Source organism: Sinocyclocheilus grahami, unplaced genomic scaffold (genome assembly GCF_001515645.1).
Source record: "Sinocyclocheilus grahami isolate Dianchi unplaced genomic scaffold, SAMN03320097.WGS_v1.1 scaffold437.1, whole genome shotgun sequence".
NCBI lineage: Eukaryota > Metazoa > Chordata > Actinopteri > Cypriniformes > Cyprinidae > Sinocyclocheilus > Sinocyclocheilus grahami.
The window spans coordinates 461,773-487,147 of NW_015505616.1; the positions used below are offsets into that span (position 1 = coordinate 461,773).

Sequence of the window (25,375 nt, forward strand, 5' to 3'; positions counted from 1 at the left end):
TTTGCCTTAATTACATAAAATATTAAAGTTTGAGAGTTCTCAGGATTTGTACACCACGTATTACTGCAAACTAAGTTTGTTTTTTCTTGATGTTTTTGAAGTTCAAACTTTAGGTGGTGGGGTGTGTAAAAGTTTGCATTTGTACTCTACCTTTTATTTTTTTGTATTCAATTTTAAATGTTTGCTAAAATGATTAATCTGTCATACAGCATTTGTCTGCATAATACATTATACGATATATTTTTCCTGCTGTATGTTTCTAACCCTCTATTTGGAGAATCTTGATGGCCCTATAAATTGTCAAACTTCAGTGCAATGGTAGTGGACTGACTGTATTTGGAACAATTTAAAAGATATTTTCCTCTCGCTTTTAATGTCACATACAGTTTCAGTGCATCTGATTAAAGCTTTGTTTTTTGTACCCTCAATTTTTCGTCTAATTCTTCCGAACACCGCAGTATTTCATTATAGACAAGATTTTCTTAATGAATAAAGTGATCAAATGGTTAAAGATCTGTGCTGATAACTAAAAGACTGTAGATTGTGCCTTTTATAGAGTTTTAGTCATAAAATATTTATAATAAAATGGTTGCAGTGCTTCCCACAGGTTTGAAATATACTTGCAGTGGTAGCCAGGTGGAAAATCCTCCTATTACCCACAGCACAAAAATGGTCTACTACATGTGACAAATATTGTGTGATTCTTAACTATTTTTATTTATTGAAATTCATTTCAATAACATGGGCTACTATTACATACTCCTATTATGTGTTGTAAATTATGCAAAATTACAGCATTTGTCATATAGTGTCTCTCGATGAATGGGACACAGATTTTACTGATCCTAGTTAAATCTATATATTGAATGTCAAATAATGTTCTTTCTGTGGGAAAGCATCCCAGCCAGAAATTACAACAGTTTACTATGAATTAAATGGAAATTAAATTAAATTACAATTTAATTTGTGTAACCAAAATACCAATAATGCTCAGGGGGGAAAAAACACTTAACGTGTTGACTTTAAATTATAAACAAGCCCGAAATACACAGGGACTCTTATTTTGAAATGTCTATACTATTGCAGGCTGAACCTTCAGATGAGAGAGAAACTATGCATTCTTACCACAGTCTAAAACGTATATAAAGGTCATAAAGTAGACATTGTCATAATTCATCAACTCTAGTTCAAAAGCAATCACTTGGCATAAATATGCGCTATTTATTAATTGAGAATCAGTCTGAAGCGCTGTTGCGCAATAGTGTCAAGAACGCGCAACAGCGCCGCCTTATGACCTGTTTTTACAGTCTATACTTCTGACACTACAACGAGCTCTAAAGCCCCGTTCACACCAAGAACGATAACTATAAAGATAACGATATTAGCGTCCACACCAGCGAACGATATCGTCTGTTTATTCTAAGCGCACGCGCGTCTGCCGCTTTAAATCCTCGAGCTCGTTACAGCAGGATGGATTCTGATTGGCTGTCAGTGTTTTATCGTCCATCAGCTGGAAAAAAATCGTTTTGAAAGTTTTTTTTTTATTATTATTATTAAACATTATTCGAATACAAACACTTAAGGCATATTTTAACAATCATACATCTGTTTTTTCCCCCGTGTTGAAACAGCATTTAAATAAAAAAATTTTTTTTTTTTAAATCGTTTTGAAAGTTTTTTTTTTATTATTATTATTAAACATTATTCGAATACAAACACTTAAGGCACATTTTAACAATCATACATCTGTTTTTTCCCCCGTGTTGAAACAGCATTTAAATAAAAAAAAAATTTTTTTTTTAAATCGTTTTGAAAGTGATCACAACGATATCGTTCCTCTGTATCCTTATCGTTATAGTTGTGGTGTGAACTATGCTATTCTTTAATATTTAGAACGATTTTTAGAACTTTATCGTTATCTTTATAGTTATCGTTCTTGGTGTGAACGGGGCTTTAGAGGCAATTCAAAAATACGTATTTTTTAAACCACGGCTTAACTTTCGTTTATTTCGAAAGGATGCCCAATTTATCACGAGAGATGACAGCAGTGTTAAATAAATTCCGTGTTTGGGAAGACATTTACCTCAGAGCTCCAGTGGGGGGCATCAAGTGTCTCTCCCCCGAGCACGTGTAACCGGCACCGCTGGAATAATCGAGCTGAAACCGGTTCTTGCCCGTTGTTCTGCAGACTACGCATCTAACGTTAGTAAGTTACGCAAACAGCGCACAACTTTCTCGCGCAAGCGTAACTCCAAACTCACTGCTCACGGTGTCCGCGCAGGAATGTGGTGTTGAAAACTCTTGTGTACGCCAATTTAGCATAAGTTACATTGTTTGCCTGAAACTATTTTTTTTGGAGATACTGGAGAACGGAACAACTGTGTGTAAGGTAAAGTGTATGGCTTGTGATGGAGTGAGAGGTGACTGTTAGCATTACCGGCTAACTGACAGAAATCAGCTGACGTGTATTGCACCACCTTATTTCCAATATTTTCCAATGTGTTTATTGTCAGTTTTGTATTTTGCGAAGAAAACAATTATCAGTTGTTAGCAGTTGTAGGATATTTGAAGTAACGTTAACGTTATGCCGGGCCAGAGAAATTCGCATTAGCTTTTACTAAGACCTGCTTTAGTCGTTTGTTTTTGTTTGACATTTAATTCTGTGGTATGCTGCAGATTTCTACGTTTATGTAATGTTTTAATAATTAAATGGTGGTTTCTGTGTTTAAAGTAGTCGGCTCCGTATGTACTGTTGACAGCTGTGCGTAAAGTGACAGAAAGAGCGAGAATCATGATGAAGATCAGTCCTCATTCACTCTTCCTCTTCGGTCCTTAAGAGACAGGTACGTTAAACATTAAATATAACTTACATCTCTCTCGTGTGATGGTAGCAGTGCTTACTTAATCAGGTTGGGTATTAAATTAATTTCTCCCTCATACAGTCTGGAATCAAAGCTTTGACGTCTCAGACATCACAACGGCCATAGAACAGATAAAAGGGAGGGAGTTGAGCTCTTCCTCTGTGCAAGCTTCATCATCATCCTCTCCATCTGCAATGGAGGTTGCCCTGGTGAGTTGGTGCTAAGAATGTGTGCTTTAATGTAGATTTGTTTTACTGAGGTTAAACATGACATGTCGAATAACTTGAAGGTGAATATATTAGAATGGCCTGAGATTGAGCTACTTAACCTGACTGGCTATTAAAAAGCCAGTGTCACACTTTTCTGATATAACTAAACATTAACATCAGCTTGAATGTGTGACATTCTTTTGGGAAGAGATTAGTGGTTGTCCAATATAACACACAATGTCAAGACATAATAAAATTCACTGATACTCAAAGAAACATACACAAAGTTGCTGAAATTAAATGAGCACTTATTTGACACAATATCAACGTAGAATTCACTAAAATATTTGAAAACGTGAATGTGCATGTTCCATTAAGAATGTTGTATATTTTAACTGATGAAAAAACTTCTACATGTGTTTACTGACCAATCAGTCATAGTCACCGGCTGATGCTGGTTGTCTCAAAAGGGCCAAATACCTGGCGAATTATTGTTTTGCCTGACATTTCAGTCTTTCACTAGTAGAGAAAAGCAATTAGGTCTTATTATTTTTAATTTCTTATTTGTATTGGAAGGCTGAGGGTGTGTATGTTTTGGTGACACTGTTTTTCTCAGCACAAAACCTTTTTTATGTGTAAAAGGCATATAAAGATCCGAAAGTAATTTTCTTTGTTGTGCTTCCCGGCTGAACCTATGTTGGAATAATTTGATATAGGCTATGCATCCAATGTATGACCCACATTTCCTCTGTCACATCCACACACGCACACGCATATACTGTACATATGCCTTCAGCAACTGCATGACTCACACTGGTCTGAAAGCACTTGATTTGGAACACAAACAGGGGGACTGAAACCACGGATGTGCGTTTAGGTGCGATAAGGAGTGCGGAAAACCAGTGCCGAGATCAGCAAGCACGGAAGCTTGAAAATTAAGCTGTTGAATCTCCTGCTGTTGGGTGGGAGGGGGTTAAAGAGAGATTTGTGGGCATTGTGTTTGAGAGGAGAGAGATGGGGGCTTACTCTGTCATGTGCTGTTAGCGGCAGCAGAAAGCGTGAGTGAGAGAGAGAGAGAGAGATGCAAGAGAAAAAGGACCCTCAGCCCAAATCTGCCAGCAGCCTGGGAAAGGTAGGGCAGATTAGTCAGTGGCTCACTGTACATTTCTCTAGTGTGTGTTTTTGTGTGTTTCTGCGCAGTTGTGTGTGCGTCTGCCCATCACTTGTGTCTTGCTGTTTTCATGCTTCTAAATTAATCTCAGCACTCTGGGTAGCCTGTCGGCAGTGCTCGAGTCTTGATGTGCATGTCAGTGTGCATGTGATGTTGCTGACGGTGTCAGTGTGTGCCTGTGCATCTGTGTTGGGTGTGATTCTCTATTATGGTCAGTTTTGAAGTGCGTTCATGTGTACGTGTGGTCATGCACAAACAACATATTACTTTTTTTTTATTTGCATAAATGTACATTGCATAAATGTATTGTTAGGTTTGGTGTCCATGCAGGGCTCTAACTGTTGGATGGATATTCAGTGCGTGAGAATATCCTTTTATCTGGGGTGTCAGTTTTGGTCACTGTGGTGTTTTTAGTGCTCTTGCAGTAGATGGTGACTGTTGTGTTGAGAAAAAGAAGGCTTTTGTTTTTGTACCCAAGCCTGTTAAAGGGGGCATAACTTGGAAAACAGAATTATTCTGCTCTTATGAAATAAAACTTTTACAGTGCAGAGCTCCCTTCCTAGTCCACCCAGAATGTTAAAGGGGTCAGATGACGTTGCTAAAAAGAACATTATTTTGTGTATTTGGTGTAATGCAATGTGTTTATGCGGTTTAAGGTTTAAAAAAACACATAATTTTCCACATAATGTGCATTATTGTTGCTCCTCTATGCCCCACCTTTCTGAAACGTGTTGATTTTTACTAAGCTCATCGGTCCAAAAAGCGAGGTGTATGCTGATTGGCCAGCTATCCAGTGCATTGTGATTGGCCGAATGCCTCAAGCGTGTGACGGAAATGTTATGCCCCTTACCATACTGTGATGCCCTGTCCCGGCACGACAAGACAAAAACAATAAAACCCCTTATAAACAAGGCATTTGTTGCATCCAGTGGGGACATAATTACTAATTATAATGACTTATGCTGTCTTTTTAAGCTTTGCGTATTGCGCTGCGTAAACATAAAACCATGTCTGCATTTGTGATCAGAGAAACGACAAACAACAAGCGCTACTCTACACTGATCAAAACTCGCGGTTGAATCATCAGTGGCAAATCCTTTACGTATGAATACGTACTTGCAGGCTGTGAGTCAGAAGCGTCAGACTGTCCTTGCAAAGTTGGAATTGCCCCACTTTATTGAAACCGACACCGACATTGTAGGCTACTCTCCCAGGAAACAGTCCTCGTCCTCCGTAAAATGCACTGCACACATCTGAATATTTGGGTTGAACTGTTCCAGAACAGTGTTGTAAATACAACTTAACCACTGATATCTAGTCGTGTCCTCTTTTGGAAGGCCAAACAAAGTAGTTTCGCTTTCACAATGAAACACACAGCGTCTCCACAACAAGGCGGCGGAAGCAACAATACTACAGCGAGAATAAAAGTTACGCCTTCTTTCTTTGCGACTGCAAAACATTAATATCAGCTTAAATGTTTTTTGAATTTCTGTCTATCACTAGCAGAGAAAAGCAATCATATTTAATTTTTTCATGTCTTATTTGTAATAGAAGTCTGAGGGAGTGTGAATATGTTTTGACGACACTGTTTTGCCCAGCACAAATCCATTTTTATGTGTAAAAGGCATATGAAGATCCGAAAATCATTGTTTTTCTTTGTTGTGCAACCCGGCTGAACCTATGTTGGAATAATAGGATATATGCATCCAATCAATGTATGACCCACTTTTCCTGTGTCACATCCACACAAGCACACGCTCATGCACATATACATATGCCTTCGGCAACTGTATGACTCACACTGTGCTGAAAGCACTTGATCTGGAACACAAACGAAACCGAGGGACTGAAACCACGGATGTGCGATAAGGAGTGCGGAAAACCAGCGCTCAGATCGGCAAGCATGGAAGCTTGTGGATTAAGCCGTTGAATCTCTTGTTGTTGGGTGGGAGGGGGTTAAGGAGAGATTTGTGGGCATTGTGGTTGAGAGGAGAGAGATAGGGGCTTACTCTGTCATGTGCTGTTAGTGGCAGCAGAAAGAGTGAGTGAGAGAGAGAGAGAGAGAGATGCAAGAGAAAAAGGACCCTCAGCCCAAATCTGCCAGCAGCCTGGGAAAGGTAGGGCAGATTAGTCAGTGGCTCACTGTATGTTTCTCTAGTGTGTGTTTTTGTGTGTTTCTGCGCAGTTGTGTGTGCGTCTGCCCATCACTTGTGTCTTGCTGTTTTCATGCTTCTAAATTAATCTCAGCACTCTGGGTAGCCTGTCGGCAGTGCTCGAGTCTTGATGTGCATGTCAGTGTGCATGTGATGTTGCTGACGGTGTCAGTGTGTGCCTGTGCATCTGTGTTGGGTGTGATTCTCTATTATGGTCAGTTTTGAAGTGCGTTCATGTGTACGTGTGGTCATGCACAAACAACATATTACTTTTTTTTTATTTGCATAAATGTACATTGCATAAATGTATTGTTAGGTTTGGTGTCCATGCAGGGCTCTAACTGTTGGATGGATATTCAGTGCGTGAGAATATCCTTTTATCTGGGGTGTCAGTTTTGGTCACTGTGGTGTTTTTAGTGCTCTTGCAGTAGATGGTGACTGTTGTGTTGAGAAAAAGAAGGCTTTTGTTTTTGTACCCAAGCCTGTTAAAGGGGGCATAACTTGGAAAACAGAATTATTCTGCTCTTATGAAATAAAACTTTTACAGTGCAGAGCTCCCTTCCTAGTCCACCCAGAATGTTAAAGGGGTCAGATGACGTTGCTAAAAAGAACATTATTTTGTGTATTTGGTGTAATGCAATGTGTTTATGCGGTTTAAGGTTTAAAAAAACACATAATTTTCCACATAATGTGCATTATTGTTGCTCCTCTATGCCCCACCTTTCTGAAACGTGTTGATTTTTACTAAGCTCATCGGTCCAAAAAGCGAGGTGTATGCTGATTGGCCAGCTATCCAGTGCATTGTGATTGGCCGAATGCCTCAAGCGTGTGACGGAAATGTTATGCCCCTTACCATACTGTGATGCCCTGTCCCGGCACGACAAGACAAAAACAATAAAACCCCTTATAAACAAGGCATTTGTTGCATCCAGTGGGGACATAATTACTAATTATAATGACTTATGCTGTCTTTTTAAGCTTTGCGTATTGCGCTGCGTAAACATAAAACCATGTCTGCATTTGTGATCAGAGAAACGACAAACAACAAGCGCTACTCTACACTGATCAAAACTCGCGGTTGAATCATCAGTGGCAAATCCTTTACGTATGAATACGTACTTGCAGGCTGTGAGTCAGAAGCGTCAGACTGTCCTTGCAAAGTTGGAATTGCCCCACTTTATTGAAACCGACACCGACATTGTAGGCTACTCTCCCAGGAAACAGTCCTCGTCCTCCGTAAAATGCACTGCACACATCTGAATATTTGGGTTGAACTGTTCCAGAACAGTGTTGTAAATACAACTTAACCACTGATATCTAGTCGTGTCCTCTTTTGGAAGGCCAAACAAAGTAGTTTCGCTTTCACAACGAAACACACAGCGTCTCCACAACATGGCGGCGGAAGCAACAAAACTACAGCGAGAATAAAAGTTACGCCTTCTTTCTTTGCGTGAACATTTGGGCGACGTTATGCAAATCTTCCCACATAGTGACGTAGACATGTGGGGCCGTGATCACATCATATGACCCCTTTAATGAAAACCAAGCTGCAAAAATATGTTGTTCATTTGCAGGAATCATCATGGTTTTGACATCACGGCCTCCTTGATTACATTAGCATATGAATGCCCATGTTTCAGTCATATGAAGTGTATTTTAATTTTTTACAATTCTGTTTTATTTTATTCAATGCGTTTCATTTTGTTTTATATTTATTCTACTTTACAAAATTCTGTGTTTTTCCCCCCCCTGATTTTGTTGTAAAGGATTAATGACATTTTAGTAATCAGAAAGCTTGTCTAATCAATTGAATTAAAAAAAAATTTAAATTAGTTTTTAATTGTAATAAAAATCCCTCTACAACACAATATTGCATTTTTTGGTCATATATTCAAGTTAAACCAAACTTTTATTTTGGTGTTTTACATAGATTGTAAAAAAAGATGGACGATTAGTTCCTTCCACTATTAAAAAGTGAAGCCAAAACATCTCCGTATGGCTGCTGTCATCCTGTGAAAATGACGTAATTTAGAGCCTGAGGCTGCACAGTAGTGATTGTGAGGTGGAGCCATGGTATCAAACTCCCGCAGACCCAATCGCAAGTTCACAATCATGTCAGACACCACACCCTGTTTTTATAGCAAATAACTAACTAAAACCAAACTTATTTGAAAAACGAACACTTGAACATATGTTAGCTTGACAAGAACTACCTAAAATGATGGAAACCATCTTTGGGAAAAATTAATTTGAAGTGTAATTTGATTATTTAGTTTGGCTCATATCCCATTCATTTACATGAAGAGGGTGGGGTTTATGACTGCAGCCAGCCGATCAAAATGTTTTAGCTTCACTTTTCAGGTCATGTGTGGCACACATGGTGTTTTGTAGTGAAGGCCCTTAAGGTTTTTATCAAATTTTTGACTTCTTTATTATCTCAACAAAGAAAGATGTAGACATACAATCAGCCATACAGCAGTGAGTAAAACATATAATAAATATAAATATTCATAATTATAATTCATATCAAAATATAATATTAATGAGGACAGGGTAGTACAACATTGTGAATTGTGGAGGTTAGTCATTCATTAGACAGGTTTAACATATACAGTAGATGTCTATAAAGTCGCTGTTTGAATTAGTCTGAAACACTGTCTTGTATAATTTACAGGATTCGATGAGAGATTTCTTTCATATGTGAGCAAAAAATGCACCGTTGGAATATACTCAAATGAGCTGGATCGAGCTTGTAAATGAGAATCAAATCTGTATTGATACCCAGCCCTACTGTTTCAGGAATTACACATTTCATCTTTAAATGAACAGTAACAAAAACAACCTGTTTTATTCTGAGGGGGTGAAAGATGGTCATAAATCTAAACTATGACTGTTTTTGGTGCAACAAATTTGGACAAATTATAAGTGGTCTTAAGGAAAATAAAATGTTGAATATGGCCCCTTTTAAAGCGCTGCCTTAATTGTATTCTCTTAAACTGTAGTTTCATCATCTGATCTTTCTGTTCCATTCCAATTGTCATCCGACAATTATTTGACTTCTCCTCTGCTGTCACCCCACATTTTATATTCATCCATTCATACTCTTTTCTAACATTTAACCTTTGTCTTCTCCTTCAGTCCTTGTTTTCTCAAATTCTGTCTTTCTGGGTTTGTTCTCTCAGTCTCATCCTGCCCTGAAGGCCTTCATGTGCGGCTCTCTCAGCGGCACCTGCTCCACTCTGCTGTTCCAGCCGTTGGATCTGGTGAAGACCAGACTGCAGACCCTGCAGAACAACATGCACCCAGGGTAAGACGCCACCAACCGACATGCCTGCTGTGACCCTCACTGACCATGTCTAGACATGAGCCTGCCGTTAGGCTGCTGTCCTTCTGCCCTGATCTTTGTCTGGTATTAGATGTCAAGTCTTAGTTGGACTTGACTGACAGATAATAAACATGTCTTTCATAGTTAATATACATAATCATTTCTATTGTTCTTCTGGCAAACTGCTAATTTAGCGTGTCATAGATTAAAACAACTTTAATCCCAAGGGAAGCAACGTTATATCCCAGTTTTGCCCAGTACCGATTGCTAATAGTTAGTGGTGTTTGTTACAGCATGCTTAAATTTAGTGATTTGAACAAATGTAGTTGGGATTTTTGTCAGTGGATGATAAAACCGATACAAATTCTGTAGACTAACATTAAAGGGATAGTTCACCCAAAAATTAAAATTACCCCATGATTTACTTATACCCTCAAACCATCCTAGATGTACAGTATCTGACTTTCTTCTTTCAGACAAATACAATCAGAGTTATATTAAAAAATGTCCTGGCTCTTCCAAGCTTTATAATGGCATTGAATGGCTGTTGATATTCAATCAGTCTCGCGAGAACCATTGTTTTGTTTACAGGAGCAAAGGAAGCAACTATATTTAGCAAAATGCTTCTCAATAGAATTTTTTTTTTTTTTTAGTTGACTCAAGTTTATGGACATTGAATTGCATTCCTGAGGTAAATGTAGCATTGCCTGACATTATTTTTTACAAGCTGTTTTCTTGGTTGAAACATTGGTTCAACAGTTACATGAGACAAGATGTATTTCAGTAAGATGTTTGTTTCAAAATACCTTCTGATGTTCATTCATGTTTATTTTGTGCTACAACTAGTAGTAAAAAGTAAGAGATGTTTGATTCATCTCCATGCTGCCGCTTGAACTGAACTGGTTGACAAAATTTCAGTGCATCACTGGTTTTTTTTCTTTTTTGTATATCAAATAGTTTCACTGTTCATCTGTCTCACTGTTTATCTCTCTTTGTCCCCTACAGTCGTTCATGCGCTGTATCCCTGGTGTAGGGATCTACTTCAGCACATTTTACTCGCTGAAGCAGCACTTCTTCCAGGATAGGTCTCCGAACGCTGGGGAGGCAGTTTAAGCCTAAATCCTTTTTAGTCGAGGATGAGGCTTAGTGGGTGTCCAAGAGACTGGTGTTACAAAGACATGTTGACATAATACTCCAGCACTCCGACAATCAGACCGAATTTCTCTAGGGCTGAGAAACTCAACTGACAAAACATTACTGTCTCACCAACATACTCTTTTCCGACTATAAATGCTCGTCTCTATGCGATGATTTGTGCTGTTCTACTGATTTCCTGTGCTGTATGACTGGATGGGTTCATCAGTGCATTTCAGTGTTTATTTCTTTTTTCCTTGAACGCTCACTCCTTGGCACAGACAAAGCCAAGATTTGGATTGGATGAGACTTCATAAGATATAGACCTGGAGAAACATTTAATATTTATTAAAGAAACCGGGGAGAACAAGTGTTATTGTTCCTGAGAAACAATGTTTGAAGTGGAACGTATCGGTGAGAAATTGCAATACCTAATTTATCGTATTCGCAAACATGTTGTCGGATAATTTTAATGGACTTTTTTGTCGTATTGACATTTTGTGTAAAACCACTGTAAGATGCCATAGTGTCATCGGTGGTGCTCGGTGTGAACACAACAGTGTAATGTTATTTCAACATGACCCATAGGGGCAATTTTAGGAAGTCTGTTAAAAACATGTCCGGGTGGTTGTTCACCCTTAAAATTAGTAGAGAAAATGAAGCGTATGAGAACCATTAGGATTTTTGGCATTGTAACATTAATTTAATTCCTGTTAGGCACATTTTCTCCCCAATTTGTCATTACTTTAATGTGAATTTATTTATATATATATACACACACACTTAATATTAACACCATGGTAGTCTTTGTTGTCCTGCCAGTAATGTGTTTTTTTTTTCAGCAAATTACAGTAATTTGTAGTATAAAACCTTTGATAATAATGGGAGAAAAAACTCAATGCAGGGATGCATTACAATGGGAATTTAGGGGAAATATACTTAATTGTCATGTAAATAATGTCACAATGCAAAAATCTTTATGGATTTGAAATAGATTTTGATTTATTTAAGCGTGTCGATCCCAATAGGAATTAAAGGTTTTGATTGTACCACAGGAATTATTACTATACGTCAAATGACTTTGGTTATTTAAATTCAGGAATTTGTTATACTCAAGTAATAATTTAATTTAGTTTGCTAAATTCAATTCCATTAACAATTTGTTTTCAATTGTCTTGATTAAAATTAGATTGGCTTCTTCCTGACACGGCAAGATTATCTGCTGCAGAATGCAGTTCAGTTCCCATAGTATGATGTTTGGAAGACATTTGGAGCCTAGTGATACACTAGTTTTATATCAGTTAAGTGGGTTCATAAGTTTCGATCACTGCACACTACATGCATATAGTTTGTGAAAGCACTTTAAATTCAGTGAAGATGATTGCATTCAAACTGATTCTGGGTGGTGTGTGTTGGTCACATGTTGCTATGTAAGCTATTGTGCTGTACTGTGGAGATACTATTTTGCCTACACACAATCAGTGTTGTCTCTTCAGCATTTCTTAATGCCATTATTGTTGATATTTTGTCTGTATGTGACAATATTTGCACATGCAAATGTCGCGCCTGTTTTAATATGTGAATAAATCTGCCCTGTTTTATAAATGGTTGTGAACGGTTGTTTTATGCAGGTGGTTTTGTAACCATTTTTAGCATTTGTCACTGAGTTTTAACACCCTATAGTGAAGATGGATAAAAATCAATAATGCTCTTTTTGTGCTTTTTGCTAGGGGAAAAAAACAGAAAACACTGGTCTAGTATACTGTTAGCGTGGCACAAAATGGTCTTGCTTTGCTGTTATTCTGTGCTCTGATGGGTGCTGCTGATGGTACAAACCCTGACAGCCTGATGGCTCCAGACAGTGTAAAGGGGGTCAGGTATGAGGACACCTAGAGGGACAGAAGCACTGCAGTGACAAATCAAGCGGGGAGCAGTAGTTATAACACATCAGACCTCATCAGTCTCCTGTCAGCTTTTATTTACCTAACTGCAAAATGACTCAAGCATAGTAATCAAAAACCAGCTAGGCTCCCTAAGGAAATAATGATGATATCATAATAATGTCCAGCATGAACCAGAATGCAGACATTAGACTTGTGCTGCTATTTAATGGACGTTACATGGTCAAAATACAAGACAATGCATGACATGATGTCATTTACTTATTTCAAATTTTAGAGTTTATTTAATCATTTAGTTTTTTCATTTTTATTATTTATTTATCATGTATTTTTGTTAACATTGCCTACTGGTACCAGTGTTAGTTTAATCGAGATACTAGTATAGTTATTTATTTATTTTTTTTCCATTTTCATTTTAGTATAAGTTTTAGTAATTCTTTTGTGTTTTCATCCGTTTCTTTTTTATGTATATGTAACTTAAAATCATTTTTGGTTTAGTTATATTTGTTTTAGTTTATCAAGCCACACTAAATGAAAATGGGGAATGTTGACTTGGCAACATATCTTAAAAGTTTTTTTGTATTGTTTTATTATTTTAAGTTAATGTTTATTTATTTCAAGTAACAATATTGTATGTTTTTAGTTTTACTTAAAGGGGTCATATGATGCTGCTAAAAAGAACATTATTTTGTGTATTTGGTGTAATGAAATGTGTTTATGTGGTTTAAGGTTAAAAAAACACATTATTTTCCACATACTGTACATTATTGTTTCTCCTCTATGCCCCGCCTTTCTGAAACACGTTGATTTTTACAAAGCTCATCGGTCTGAAAAGCAAGGTGTGCTCTGATTGGCCAGCTATCCAGTGCGTTGTGATTGGCCGAATACCTCAAGCGTGTGACGGAAATGTTACGTCCCTTACCATATTGTGATGATGCCTGCGGCAACCACACCTGACGACCCCGGGCTGGAGTCCGCTTCGTCGACGGTGAAAGCCGATCTGGCGAGCCACAGCGCGAAGTTGAAATATTTCCTCAGCGACCAGCACGGATCAGCTCTAGGCATGACCATGTTAATTTTAGAAGTTTGCGCCAGTTCTCTTAAAATATGCAGGCCTGAGTCGCAACGTGTAATCTCGCGCAAGGAAGCGCGTGTACTGCTACAGTCAGTGTAGCGCGCGCAGTGGTCACTCAAGAATGTTTAACATCGAGGAGTATTATGATTGACATCAAATGTCTACGTACCTTTAATATCTCTTTTAGTTGATTGTTGAAATAAGTTACACATTTCCTCAGTGAGTTAGCGGTAGAGTAGATGCTAATGATGACTGCACACCGTTAAAGCCTCGCACTGGTGTCGGTGTGGAGGTGTCGGAAGTGTGCTAAAGTGATCCAGCCGGGTTTTCGCTAACACCAGCAGGGCTGATGCGTCCTATGACTGGGGTTTGATAGCAACCTGAGCTACATTAGTCCCTTGAATAATTTCTTCTCGACTAAGCCTCCTGTACGCTCCTGTTTCTCCTTCCAGCTCCCCCACTAAACTCGTTACGCAGGGAAAGTGGTCACGATGTCCGGAGGTCTGGATGTCCTTCAGATGAAGGAGGAGGATGTGCTGAAGTTCCTGGCAGCAGGAACCCATCTGGGAGGAACCAACCTGGACTTCCAGATGGAGCAGTACGTCTACAAGAGAAAGAGTGACGGTAAGAAGTGCAACAAGACATGGATGATTTGGCTGCGATATGCCTTTCTGGTGCTTTTTCAATCTTTGTAGTTTACTGTAATTTACAGGGATTTGTGAGGAAACTGCAGGTGGTTTGAAAGTTCATTAAAAGCTGAATTAAATCATAAAATATAAAAAGCTGGGATTTAATACCCGTTCACACCAGCATTGGTCAGATTTGTGTATGTAGTTTGTTCAGACCAATGAGTAGAAAGTGACATGTGGCAAAGCATGCATCTTATTGGTTGGCCAGTTTTCTTTTGTGGTGTGATGGAAAATGATATTAGAACCCGTATCGTTTAATGGACGGCATTCAGTTGGTTAGTCTGAAAAGAGTTATTAGCCAGTCATTAAAATTAATTATTTTGGAACAGGTGAACCAGGACCACTTTATCCACATAGACATAACTTTCACCATTTTTGAAGAAAAACTTAATAAGAAACATTAAACCCATGGTCAACCCAAAATAATTTGACTAAAATAAAAACTTGAGGGTTTAATGTTTGAAACAAGTTTTGCTACTTGTATATAAAAACTACAAATGAATCACAATATTAATTTGTTACACAATAGTTAAATGTAGTTGGTATGAGATGAAATGTTTCTCATGGTTTGTGACCGTTTAGGAACCGCTATAACTGATCTGATGTTTGCATTTCTGCAGGCGTGTACATCATCAACCTTAAGAAGACCTGGGAGAAACTGCTCTTGGCTGCTCGTGCCATTGTTGCCATCGAGAATCCAGCTGATGTTTGCGTTATCTCCTCCAGAAATACTGGCCAGGTGATTGACACTAGTTAATGACAGCAGCACATTAGAAAATCTAAAGAGCTTTTTACCAGGCACATTATTAAAAACCTGGCACTGCTGTCGGTGTTTGGGTGTTGGAAGTGTGCAAGAGTGACTTGGCCGGGATTTCGCTAACACCATGAGGGTTTTGCCCCATGACTGGGGTTTGATAGTAACCTGAGCCACAATATTTTACTCCTTCACTCGCACAGGATGTGTTTGTTAACATGACTGTTGATGATCTTAGTGATGTTAACGGTCACCATTCTTTCCTGTCAGAGAGCTGTGCTCAAGTTTGCCTCTGCCTCTGGCGCCACCACCTTCGCTGGTCGTTTCACTCCTGGAACCTTCACCAATCAGATTCAGGCTGCTTTCAGGGAGCCTCGCCTCCTGATCGTGACAGATCCTCGCGCTGACCACCAGCCGCTGACCGAAGCCTCTTACGTCAACATCCCAACCATTGCTCTCTGCAACACAGACTCCCCTCTGAGATACGTCGACATTGCCATCCCATGCAACAACAAGGTATGAATGAGAAACTAAACTCTTCATGCAAGTGGGGTCTTTTCTATGTGGTTTTAAGATTTTAGATGTCGTGTTTTAGGGTCCCCACTCTGTGGGTTTGATGTGGTGGATGTTGGCTAGAGAGGTGCTGAGGATGAGGGGCACCATCTCCAGGGAGCACCCATGGGAGGTCATGCCCGATCTGTACTTCTACAGAGATCCTGAGGAGGTATGATGCAGAATATTCTTATATTAATCACTTTTCTCGTCGTCCACCTATTCAGAATCAGTCCGAGAATTTCACATTTGTGAACCCTGTGGGTGAAAAACAGGCATCTACCCTTTTAAATCCAGACATGAGAAAGTTGTATAGGCCATACTTGACTTTTTGTCATGTGTACATTTAAAGAATGTATAGAGTTGTAAATATACAATTATTTTTTTCTAAGTTGAAATGTATAAAATGTTTGTATTGTTTGTTAAATTATGAATCTGTGTCTGCCATGTAAATAGCCCTTGAAGCTGAAATGGCTAATTTAAATACAACCAACCAATATTCAAAATCTGTTTCATATGACTTTATGCCATCTTTTAATTGTTCAGATGTGCTAATTATGCCACTGATTGTCTTTCCACCTCTAGATTGAGAAGGAAGAGCAGGCTGCAGCTGAGAAGGCTGTTGGTAAAGAGGAGTTCCAGGGTGAATGGACCGCTCCTGTGCCCGACTTCAACCAGCCTGAGGTTGCTGACTGGTCTGAAGGTGTTCAGGTTCCTTCTGTGCCCATCCAGCAGTTCCCAGCTGGCGTTGAGGGTAAGCTACTTCTAGTAGACTTATTTACCCACGTTATACACAGTGCAGTTTTGGAAATTCAATTTAGATCATTTTCAACTGAACGTGTGAAATTAGTGTGAACTAATCAACTCCTCTGAACTTTAGCTCCTGCCAAAGCTGCACCAGCTGAGGTGTTTGCAGGTAAGGGTTTCCTGCTTGGTAGCATGAAATGTAAAATGCAAAATAATGAAGTGTAACATTTGGTGTCATTTAGAATTTCTCTCTCTTCAACAGAGGACTGGAGTGCTCAGCCTGCTACTGAGGATTGGTCTGCTGCTCCCACTGCTCAGGCCGGAGAGTGGGGCGGTACCACTGCAGACTGGTCTTAAGAGAAATGTTAACCATGCTTGTGAAAGCGATAAACTTGATTGTTTAAAATCTTGTTTCCGATATTCGTTCTTTTTGAGCTGATTTTTGAATAGGCCAAATAAAGTGCTTTTGCTTATGCACTGAAACACAGCGTCTCCCTGACATGCTGCATCAACACGATTGCTGTTCCTGAAACCACGCCTTCTTTCTTTGCGTGCACAATTGGGCGGCATTATGCTAATATTTCCACATAGTGACATAGACATGTGGGGGCGTGTTAGAACGAGCCGTTTTAGGTAGGAGTGGTTGACTCTTAACTTTTATAAAGAATATCTCTTTGGATTTGAGACTTTAGTCTTTGCAACTTCAGGGATCTTATCTATGCAGAATCAGCTTGTAACACTCCAAAGAGAAAGGAAAACTTGAAATCGCATCATATGACCCCTTTAAGTAACATTTCTTATTATGATCAATGTTGAAAGCAGTGCTACATAATATTTTTATAGAAGCCATGTTACATTTTGTTAGGATTCTTATATAAATAGAAAGTTCAAAAGAACAGCATTTATTAGAAATATACACTTTTTTGTAGCACATTATCCAAAAATTATAACACGCTGTCTTTTTCAGGGCCAAAAACTCAGCTTCAGAATCGCCTGCTCTTTCATTTAGCTCATAAGGTGAGTTTTCATAATGTTTCATTATTATGCTAGTGCATCAGTTGATAATAACATGATCTGCTTTGTTTTTCTCTGTGCAGTTCAGTGATGAAAAGAAGCTGATGGGTTTCCATCAGAACCTGGAGGACGTGACTGAGGACCAGTTGAGCTTGGCTTCCATTCACTATATGCGCTCTCATTACCAAGAGGCCATTGATATCTACAAACGCATCTTACTGCAGAACAGGTGCCTCAGAATCCACAAAACCAACCGCGTCATGATCACATCAACATATGAACCTCTGAGTACAATGCATTTGTGCAATAATATAAAAAAATTGAATTTTAATTAAACATTTTTGCTTTTAATTCTGTCTTTATTGTATGTAAAGTCAACACATTCTTTATACAGCACAACAGAAATATTGACAAATGATTTGTCTCTCTCCAATTCTACAGAGACTTTCTTGCCCTGAATGTGTATGTGGCTCTGTGTTACTATAAACTGGATTACTATGACGTGTCACAGGAAGTGTTGGCCGTATATCTGCAGAGTATTCCTGACTCTACTGTCGCCCTTAACCTCAAAGCCTGCAACCACTTCAGACTCTACAATGGCAAAGCTGCTGAGGTCAGGTATACTACTATGTTTTCTAATACACAAGATGAAAGTTGATTATTATGATCCTAAAAACAACATGAATTTTACACTACTGTTTAAAAGTTTGGGATAGGTAAGATTGTTTTTAAAGTATCTTGTGCTGACCAAGGCTGCGTTTATTTGTTCAAAAATAGAGTAAAAACAATAATAGTGTGAAATATATTTTGAAATGTAATTTATTTCTGTGATGCAAAGCTGAATTTTCAGTATCATTACTCCAATCTTCAGTGTCACATGATCCTTCAGAAACCATTCTAATATGATGATTTGCTGCTCAAGAAACGTACTACAATTATTAATGTTGAAAACTGTTGTGCCGCTTAATATTTTTATGGAGACTGTGAAAAATTTCATCAGGATGTATTTGAAGTTTTTGTGTGTGTATGTTTGTGTAACAATGCAAATGTCCTTACTGTCACTTTTGATCAATATAATGGGTCCTTGCTAAATGAAAATGTTTAAAAATAAAAAACATTTGAATGGTAGGGTATTTCTGGGTGAAACAGAATATTCAGTAGGAAAATAACATAGCTCTTTATTTTATCCATTTGTGATTAAATTGGATTATGAAATGTGATTATGTAATGTAAAAACAATGTTATCAGATTAAACATTAACAGACTAATTTGTTCACCATAACAGCTGGGACATTTATTAAGAAAGTACATGCATTTAGGTAAAATGCATGAGTGTGTGAAGATGGTTTTAAGTTCTTTAACCTTTTTTTTTTTTTGTCCCTCTTTAGACGGAGTTGAAGAACCTGATAGATATCTCTTCAAGCTCGTTTCAGTTTGCTAAAGAGCTCATTCAGCACAATCTGGTTGTGTTTCGTGGGGGTGAGGGGGCCTTGCAGATTTTGCCTCCTCTGATTGACGTCATATCAGAGGCCAGACTCAATCTGGTCATCTACTATCTCAGACAAGGTATGTCGATCAGGCGTAGCCTCTTGTCTTTAGCAGATACAGTGAGACTGGCTTATCAGGTTTGTTATTAACTTTGCCATCTCTCATTTAGATGACATTCAGGAGGCCTACAAACTCATCAAAGACCTTGAGCCCACCACACCCCAGGTATCTAGTCCACCCTAATGCTTATTTTTTTATTCTTATTTACTGTCAGTGACTGGTAAGTGGTTATAACTGATTAGAAATTGTTTTATCTGCTGGTGTGGGCTGTGGTCATCTTGGAAGTAACAGTATGAATGGACTGACAATTCTAAACTAATCAAATAATATTTTCCACCATATAGCACCATTTTCCATAATCCAATCTATTGTTAAAATACATTTTGGGTCCAGTGATAACATTTTATCCTCTGGTGTAATTCACAGGAATATATTCTGAAGGGGGTGGTGAATGCTGCTTTGGGACAAGATATTGGATCGGTTCGTGAGGTTTATTTAAATCAGATTAAGTAGTATTTCCTCTCAAACACAACAAAGCCTTTGTGCATGTTTCCCAAATCTGTGTTCTCTTATCTCATTCTATGTTTGTGGATTTTTACAGAGGGACCATTTAAAAATTGCCCAGCAGTTTTTCCAGTTGGTTGGAGGCTCAGCCAGTGAATGCGGTAATATCATTGTTTAGGCTAACAATAACAATATTAGCGCTGGTTCAGCAGCCGGGCCCCTGTGCTGTATGGAAGGGAGCCAGTGACAGTTTGTTTTCTTGACACAAACTATGCATCATCCTAGACTGAAAAGATGGCTCGCAATTATATGTCCTTTCTATTTTACTACAAAATGTAACTTGCACCTAACATGGTTATATTATTTTATAAATACATTTTATAAATAGTTTTAATAAAAAAATTTTTTGTCCCTAATGCAGGATTGCAAAATCGTAATTTTGAATGCTAAATAGGCCGTTTGTGTGATTCATATAGTTCCGCTGAGTGCTGGAAGCGCGGCATTGACACAAACTATGCATCATCCTAGACTGAAAAGATGGCTCGCAATTATATGTCCTTTCTATTTTACTACAAAATGTAACTTGCACCTAACATGGTTATATTATTTTATAAATACATTTTATAAATAGTTTTAATAAAAAAATTTTTTGTCCCTAATGCAGGATTGCAAAATCGTAATTTTGAATGCTAAATAGGCCGTTTGTGTGATTCATATAGTTCCGCTGAGTGCTGGAAGCGCGGCACTGTGTTCATTTACACGTGAGCAGGTGATGTTTTCAGTGTCTCAGAGCGACTCAGTTTGCAGTAAGTGCTGCTCCGCACAAACTTCATCGTGCCAAATTTGTAATGAGAATCTGTTGTCAACAAAAGAGAAGCTTTGAGGTCTCCCCTTTTATTTTTGTTTTCTGCAAAAATAAAAGCTCAGCGGTTTAATGTTTGACAGGAGAGAAATTAGGACAACCATGAATGTTAGTATTGCAATTTTACTTTTGTTCTGTAAAATAAAATAAAAAGATATATACTATGTGTGTGTGTGTGTGTGTGTGTGTGTGTGTGTGTGTGCACTGTGTTCATTTACACGTGAGCAGGTGATGTTTTCAGTGTCTCAGAGCGACTCAGTTTGCAGTAAGTGCTGCTCCGCACAAACTTCATCGTGCCAAATTTGTAATGAGAATCTGTTGTCAACAAAAGAGAAGCTTTGAGGTCTCCCCTTTTATTTTTGTTTTCTGCAAAAGTAAAAGCTCAGCGGTTTAATGTTTGACAGGAGAGAAATTAGGACAACCATGAATGTTAGTATTGCAATTTTACTTTTGTTCTGTAAAATAAAATAAAAAGATATATACTATGTGTGTGTGTGTGTGTGTGTGTGTGATCAAACACATTGCAGTTTCCACTTGAGTCACCAGCTGACTGGCAAATAGCTTTATTTACTCACCAAAGATTTTTTTTTCATTACTAGGTACTTGTCGAGTGTTCATTTGGTACCCGTTGGCATTTTGTACCTGTTTTGCTACATAGCACATAAATAAAACGTAGGTTTTGTACATTAGCATCACTGAGGATGCATTTTCCTTTGCCCTGGACATGTAAAACACATTTAATGATCTATTTTCTGTTGTCTTTTTTCATATAAGACACAATACCGGGCAGGCAGAGTATGGCCTCTTGTTTCTTCCTGCTGAAACAGTTTGAGGATGTGCTTATATATCTCAACTCAGTCAAGGTAATACACACATCAGAGTGTTTAGACTAAAAGCAGAAGCATTAAAACATCAGCATCAAATATCAATCTTGTTTCCCTGTAGAGTTACTTCTACAACGACGACACATTCAGCTTTAACTACGCTCAGGCCAAGGCTGCCCTGGGAAACTACAGGGAGGCTGAAGAGGTACAGACCAACTGTGGTTCAGTAAATATGATTTAGGAACCATCTGCAAGTATGACTAAATCTGAATTTAATGTGAACAGGTGTTCCTGCTCATCCAGAATGAGAAGATCAAGAATGATTACGTTTACCTGAGCTGGTTGGCACGCTGCTGTAGGTTCTCCTATATCTCTTTGAAAGTTTTGAACCATGGCCAACAGGCTAGTTAAGTTCAGTTTTGCCTTTAATGAAGATGAATGACTTGAGTTGTCTTTGGAAGCGTCTTTTACATGTCAACTCTTTTTGATTAGTCATTTCTGTAGACGCATCGACCACTCGCTCTCTTATGTCATCCTCCCTCCTCTGTTCTAGACATTATGAATCAGAAGGCTCGACAGGCCTGGGAGCTCTATCTGAGACTGGAAACCTCATCTGACCCTTTCAGCCTCCTGCAGCTCATTGCAAATGACTGCTACAAGGTGCAATATTATGATTGTAATTTAGCCAGTCGTGACTGTAAACATATTTTCATTCATATATTAGCTTGTCACTAATTTTTTTTTAATAATGATAAAGACACTGTTAAAAGTAGTTGAGTGCTAGCCATAATGGGATAAGCATTTACCATTGCTGTTTCTTCAGACCACTGTCAGAAGTTTCTGGCTGTTGTTTCTATAGCCGTGATTATGCTTGTTGTATCCCCCCACAAGGTTTTCTTCTGAAGGTTTCAATAGATTATTTATATTTATTCTGTGACCTTTTTTTTAGATGGGGCAGTTTTATTATGCAGCCAAAGCGTTTGATGCTCTAGAAAGACTGGATCAAAACCCTGAGTACTGGGAGGGGAAGCGTGGAGCATGTGTTGGGATCTTCCAGCTCATACTGGCAGGCCGAGAGTCCAGGTATGAGCCAATGATATGCCTGTGGAATGATATGTTAAATGCAATTTAAAAGCCATTATCATTTGGTTCAGATTATTAAACTAAATTCTTTATTATTCCTTATTAGACTCTTATTAGTTCTACATTTAACCCAGTAAAGCCTGACATATAAAATAAAAGTAATAAAAAAAAAAATATGGAACAGTTTATTGAACCTTTAGACAAAATATTATTTAAAAATGTCATGTGTTTTTTCTGGAGAATCATATTTTATACATCAGGCTTCTATTGCTTATATAGTATGATATAGTGAGAATGTGGAAGTCACACTCAAGGAGGAAAAACACTGAGCAAAAATATGCAAGATTTTACAACAAAAAGACACGTGTGAAGGTGTACCACAACCTGAAGGTGGACAGTTTTAGAATTATACTTTTTTTACTTGCTAAAAGAGTATAAACTGTTAATCAGACAATGAAAACATGTGGTAGACTAAGTACAACAGGTTTTTCAGCAAAGTTGTGATCATATTTAGAGGCCTTAGAAATTTGTGTATCAAATATAATACAGTAGGCATTAGAATGAAACCATTAAATGGGTAGAATCATATTTAACACATCGGTCTCAGTTGGTTAGAGTGAAGAATTATCAATCAGGTGTTGTTTCTTTGTCAGCAGGTGTCCCACAAGGTTCAATCTTGGGCCCACTTTTATTTTCTCTGTATGTAAATGATTTGCCAAATGTTGGTTTCAATTCCAACATCCAGATGTTTGCTGATGACACAGTAGTTTTTGTACATGCTAATAGTGCAGCTCAAGCTGCTGAGCAGCTAACAAGTTCAATGTTAAAGATCACAGAATGGCTAAAACATAATTGCTTACAACTAAATGTATTAAAAACTGTATGTATGTTTTTCAGTCAGATGTAGTTATAGATGGGGAGAGACTACAAGTTGTCTCAGATTTTAAATATCTGGGTGTATATATTGATAGCAATCTTACTTTTAAAACATACATCAAGAAAGTTTTTCAATCACATTAAGTTCAACTTGGCAAATTTTAGATATGCCCGTAACTGCATGTCAATTAAGGCTGCGAAGATGTTTATGCATTCAATGATCTTCTCACATATCACCTTTGGTTTGACAACCTGGTCACAAGCAAATAATACTTCTCTCAAACCAATTATCACTTTATATAAACAAACCTTGAAAGTTTTAGATAGGAAATCCATACACCATCATCACTGTGATATTTTTAAAAAATACAATATTTTAAGTTGGGAAAATTAGATTATGTATAAAATCAGACATGGACTGGCTCCTCCTGTATTGAACCAGTTTGTAAACGTAGCACCATCTGGTTACAGATTAACGAGAAGTGCAGTAAGAGGTGATTGCATAGTCCCTTTAAGAAAAAGTGCATTTAGTCAAACAGTGTTTTCAGTTAGGGCTGCTCGTGAGTGGAACTCCATCCCAACTTACATTACAAATTTTAATACTTATGCCTCCTTTAAGTTTCACTTAAAGAAGTGGTTAATTGAGAGTCAGCATTGTCAACATTAATTTTATAAACTAAACTCTGCTGCTGTCCTGTCTTTTCTGCTCTACTAGTTTGAGGTTTTTATACTATGTATATGAGGTTGTTTGGTTTAGGACTGATTGAATGATTAGGGCTACTGTTACATGTCTGTATGCTTACATTATCTTTGTCTGTATATTGATATTATGATATTATTGATACATCGTTTGTCATTTTGTTTGACAGTTGGATTGTGTGTATGAGTGAGCTGGTATTGATTTGTTGGTTATGTGTGTAGTATAACCTTTAAGCAGATGTTTTTTTTAGGAATAGTGTGAATGTTATATGTATTTTGGAGTATGTAAGTATTATGTATTGATTAATTCTTTATATTTTTAGAGTGACCATTTTACAATCAGTTCAATTCTGGCACATTGTACATGTTATTTATTGATGTGCATTGTCCCTGTCAAATAAACTTGAAATAAATAAATAAAATAAATAAATAAATTATAGGGTTAAAATAGACTGCCGTAGCTCACTCAAGTTTTGCAAAATTCTGTTAAATCATCGTTAACTCTCAAGAAAATGAGTTTTTGACCTCTGGTCATGTTTTCTATATTTATATTTTCTTTTTTTGATTTGCTTTGTTTGTTTTCAGAGAGACACTGAAGGAGGTTTTGCCGATGTTGAGGAGCACTGGCAACCCACAAGTTGAGTACATCATCCGCATCATGAAGAAATGGGCCAAAGACAACAGAGTGGCTCTCTGATCGCATTTACAAATGAGCTAACACACTGCAGTAGTTCTTCCTGGACATTTATTTTTTTGTAAATGTTATTAATTTTTTTGTATGGTATCCTTATGCTTGTTTATCTGTCAACAAAATATGAGTACAACAGTTCAGAATGCATCTTAGAAAGAAAAAAAAACATCTAGTGCTCTTATAAAGTTAGAATAAGTGCAGCCGCACTAAAACATTTACTTAGCGTTTCTTTTTTTATATTTGCATATTTGCAATATATCCATGTCAATGAATGTTTCTGTGAGATGGACAATGCAACAAATAAAGTTGATATGTTTCCATACTTGAGGCAACATAAGCCTTTATTGTTTTGTATTGGGAACAATAAATGTCGGCAAGTGTTTTAATTTGATAGGTTTTATAAAATTATATAGAGTGCTATGAAGATTCATCTGTTTGAAGAGTAATCTAGCTTGGGTATGATGTTTCAATAAGGTTCCATTTGTTAACATGAATTAACAATGAAAATCCTTTTATCATTCTTTGTTAATTTCAGCATTTACTAATACATTATTCAAATCAAAAGTTGTATCTGTTAATATTATTTAATGGACCTAAGCTAAAATGAACTAACAACAAACAGTAGTATTTTCATTAATGTTGACAAAGATTAATAAATACTATGACAAATGTATTGCATATTATTAGTTATATTAGTTCATAC

General features: G+C 37.6%; 2 protein-coding genes and 1 long non-coding RNA gene across 6 annotated transcripts; all 3 read left to right on the forward strand.

Annotated features, from left to right (window-relative positions):
- The first annotated feature begins 2,100 nt into the window (after positions 1-2,100).
- On the forward strand, positions 2,101-9,720 carry LOC107551922 (uncharacterized). 4 transcript variants are annotated; one of them, XR_001604824.1, is made up of 4 exons: positions 2,101-2,206; positions 2,732-2,843; positions 2,943-3,070; positions 9,577-9,720. It is a non-coding gene; the product is annotated as an uncharacterized lncRNA (long non-coding RNA). The 4 variants fall into 4 exon arrangements; XR_001604821.1 differs by lacking the exon at positions 2,101-2,206 and adding an exon at positions 2,221-2,389; XR_001604822.1 differs by lacking the exon at positions 2,101-2,206 and adding an exon at positions 2,221-2,389 and having other exon boundaries at positions 2,735-2,843.
- A 4,529-nt stretch (positions 9,721-14,249) lies between these two features.
- On the forward strand, positions 14,250-16,977 carry LOC107551921 (40S ribosomal protein SA-like). The gene is made up of 7 exons (XM_016233701.1): positions 14,250-14,453; positions 15,139-15,257; positions 15,543-15,788; positions 15,868-15,996; positions 16,410-16,578; positions 16,705-16,740; positions 16,834-16,977. Exons 1-7 carry the CDS (start codon positions 14,321-14,323, stop codon positions 16,926-16,928), a joined length of 927 nt encoding a protein of 308 aa, XP_016089187.1. The 5' UTR covers positions 14,250-14,320; the 3' UTR covers positions 16,929-16,977.
- LOC107551886 (intraflagellar transport protein 56) lies at positions 16,934-24,981 on the forward strand. Its single transcript, XM_016233649.1, has 14 exons — positions 16,934-16,944; positions 17,501-17,588; positions 17,669-17,814; positions 18,027-18,198; positions 18,974-19,151; positions 19,243-19,298; positions 19,560-19,622; positions 19,735-19,798; positions 21,274-21,362; positions 21,445-21,528; positions 21,609-21,678; positions 21,877-21,983; positions 22,273-22,406; positions 24,567-24,981. Exons 1-14 carry the CDS (start codon positions 16,934-16,936, stop codon positions 24,676-24,678), a joined length of 1,374 nt encoding a protein of 457 aa, XP_016089135.1. The 3' UTR covers positions 24,679-24,981.
- Positions 24,982-25,375: the final 394 nt, after the last annotated feature.